General features: G+C 61.9%; 1 protein-coding gene across 1 annotated transcript; it reads right to left on the reverse strand.

Moving 5' to 3' along the window:
• Positions 1-9: 9 nt before the first annotated feature.
• Positions 10-3,153, reverse strand: LOC130588065 (arrestin domain-containing protein 2-like; the record flags this gene model as incomplete). Its single annotated transcript, XM_057389022.1, has 7 exons — positions 2,797-3,153; positions 1,905-1,971; positions 1,659-1,806; positions 1,217-1,319; positions 702-958; positions 426-585; positions 10-200 (listed from the first exon to the last, which is right to left on the reverse strand). Coding segments are annotated over exons 1-7 (1,203 nt in total), but the record flags the coding sequence as incomplete, so codon positions are not given.
• Positions 3,154-3,359: the final 206 nt, after the last annotated feature.

Consider the following 3,359-nt stretch of genomic DNA (forward strand, 5'->3'; position numbering starts at 1 on the left):
AGCCATGTCCCAGCCACCTCCAGCAGCCTCCCAGCCCGGTTCAGGTACCTCTGAATACAGTGGAGGTGGTCGGAAGCGGAATTCCTGGATGTAGGCAAAGAAGGGACCCTCCAGGATGTCCCCGAGCTCGCTGCGGCACGGTGGAGCCAGGCTCTGCTCAGCCTCGGGGCTGGACACAACTGCTGAGTACTCAGGGGGGGCTGAAGAGAGAGGAGAGCCATCAGGAGACAGAGAACCCTCTCCATAAATGGAGGATGCACAGGTGAAAAGACTTCAAACCCACTTTCCCGAGGTTTGGAACTCAGGAGATTCAGCAGCACAACCAAAATATTAAGTTGAAAAAAAAGCAAAACTGGTTCAGCTGAGAACTTTGAGCCTTGCTGTCCTGACCAGGGGGGTTATTCCAGGGAAAAGGGGATGCTCACCCTCTGGCTGCTCCGGGATGGGGCTCAGCCAGTCCAGGTTGACGCTGTACTGGCTGCTGACACTGGAGGTGCGGCTCCCAAAGGGATGCAGAGGGATGGTCCCGATGACAAGAGGCAGCTCAAGGAGCAGCTTGGACGTCCCAGGAATATCCACACAAACCTGCAGAGACAGGATGCAGCAGGGAAGCTCAGCTGGTGCTGTTTTCCCAGTCTGGAGGGGCAGGCACCTCCCCTGAGCTGGCCAGGAGGGAATTTTATCCCCGGGAGCTCCCTCACCTTCAGGGAGTATTCCACCTGGATGATGCGGCACTGGAGGATGGATGGCCCCACGGGCGGGATCTTCAGCGCCCGCCCGTGCCACACCTCCCTCTTCCCGGCTGGAATGGCATCCCCAGTGATGCTGGTCACCACCGACTTCTTCTGCTTCTTGGTGCCCCTGGCCACGAAGGTCTGGGTCTGGATTATGGCTGCCTTGGGCACCACGGCGCGGCTCGTGCAGTTGTCGATCTCAGCGAAGATAGGGATGACCTCACCTGCCCAACCAGACACACACGAGTTGGGAGGAGGGGAGGCAGAGCCCAGCCCTGCCTCAAGGGATTCCTGCCCAGGACCACCGAGGGTTGGCCACAGTGGGTTCATCCAGGAGGAGCGTCCCAAGGGCGCTGCCCACATTAAACACACGCACCAAAGCTCTCTGATTTCACAGCAGCTCACAGTGACCCCAAAATCCCCTCCTCTGGGCTGTGCCCCAGGGCCCACCAAGGTTCACAGGCACCAGCACCCAGGCTCACCTGGGGTGTAGCCTTTTCGGTCGATCTTGGCAGTCACAGACACCTGGCCACGGTTGCAGTACCACGCACGAGCAAGTTTCTCCTTAGCGCCTGCCTGGGGAGCCTGGAGAAAGGGAAATATTTCAGCTGTTTAGTAACCGGGGATGAAACTCAGAGCAATCATCTCCCTGGCACCAAGAACCTGCCGGGGAGCATCAGCAACTTCTCAGGTATCTGATGCAAGAAGTTGTTGCAATGCATTAAAGTTTCCAAAAACAACGAGGCACAGCTGACCTCTGCCCAGCCTGGGGAATGCCGGAGGGCACGAGGCGATGGGGGAAAATATTCCCTCTGGAAACCAGGCCTGCTCTGTAATGCTGAAGGGGAGGCAGACACCTTCCCCAGGGGCTTCCCAGCTAAATTTTGGATGCCAGAGCCCCGGGGTGGAGCAAGGGGAGCTCACCAGCAGTGCAGGGGTGTTTATGTCGATGGGTTCGATCACAGTGAACTCCTTCTTTGCTTTCTTCACTGTGGACCATGGTCTGTGCAGCTTGGCCTTCACCCAGTAGCGAACACTGCCGTGCTTCCCCTCGAAGGAAGTGGCCAAGGTCCTGGGCATGAGCAACAAACCATTTTTAGAAAGGTTTTGCTCAAAAAAAACCACCTCATTTTAAGATGCCCTCCCCGCCCCCCAAAAAAGCCAACTTACTCGGGGAGCTGGAAGGTGAAGGGGAACTCGTGCCTTCCTGCCTGCAGGACAGTGGCTTCACCGTTGTCTGTGGGCAAAACAGATTGAGGAGGATCAGCTCCCTCCCGCAGAACTTCCTGCCGGGCCGAGCCGCAGGGATGTGCAGCACCAGGGCACGGCAGAGCTCCTGCCAGGGCTGAGCTGCAGCAGCTGTGACACCAGAGCTGGGCACTGTCTGCATTCCGAGTGTCTCCAGACACGCACGACCCGGGGGCAGCTCCCTGGAGAGCCGGGCAGCTCTGCCAGGTGGGCTCTGCTTCATCCTCTGCTCCACAGCTTTGGACTGAGAGCCCAAGATGCCCACTGGACAGAGAGTGGCCAGCCAAGCCCCCACAGCCCTCGAGAGTTGGCACCTCTGGGGATCATTGAGGCCAAACCCCCTGCTCAAAACAAGCTCCTGAACCTCCAGTTTTCCAACACTGCTTCCCTGCCAGGAAAAGCTCACAGGAAAGGGGAGTCTTGTGGGGAGCAGCCCCTAACCGGGGTGCCCTGCACAGCAGCAGAGTCCAGCTGTGCACCCCAAGATTTCGGGGTGCACCCAGAGTCTGAGGTGTCTGCAGAGATCTGCACACCCGCCTCCAGAGCACCCCGACCCTAAGGCACCCAGATTTCAGCTGACTGATTTCATGCACCCAGAAGCCAGGCTGTCGCTGGCACACAGATTTCTGCAGTTTTGGGGTGCCATGCACCCAGCACCGACAATTGCCCCAGGCACCCAGATTTCAGCCAGTTTGGGGTGTCCAGACCGCCCCACTCCCCCGCTGTTTCAGCCCCTGCAGTGTCCGGTGCCCCCCACGCCCCCTCTCTCGCCGCCGGCCGTGGGGCGCGCACCCCTGGGTGGGGGATGCCGTACCTGGGGGTACCATCAGCGTGTCGCGGTGGTTCAAAAACTCCACCTGGTCGCTGTAGCTCTGCGTGTAGGCGGTGCTGGAGCCGGCGCTGCGGGACTCGGTCCAGTGGACGCGGGCAGCGCCCATCGCCCGCAGCCGCAGCGCCCCGAGCCGCGCCGCCGCCGCCAGCTCCAGCACCACGCGGCCCGACACCGCCTGCCCGGGGCTGAAAGCGGCCGGACCATCCCGCTCCGCGCCCTCCAGCACGATCGAGAAGCGTTTGAGGCGATCGAAAATCATGGCGCAGCCCAGCCCCGACCGGCGCGATGCGGCTCAGCCCGGCCCGGCGCGGCTCAGCCCGGCTTTAAGCGCCCGGCGCGGCCGGGGGCGGCCCCGGCGGGGCGGGACGGGACGGGACGGGGCGGCCCCGCCGGGCTCTGCAAAACAAGGCAGGGAGCATGTGCGGATCGGCCCCTCCGCACGGACCGGGGGTGACGAGCGCTCCCCGGGGAGGGGTTGGACCGTGGGGTGCGTGTCCAGTCCCAGCGGGGCTCCCCAGCTCATGCCGGTGCTGCGCCGGGGCATC

This window comes from Malurus melanocephalus, unplaced genomic scaffold (genome assembly GCF_030028575.1).
Source record: "Malurus melanocephalus ecotype Western Australia unplaced genomic scaffold, MMel_1.1 scaffold_3242, whole genome shotgun sequence".
Lineage (NCBI taxonomy): Eukaryota > Metazoa > Chordata > Aves > Passeriformes > Maluridae > Malurus > Malurus melanocephalus.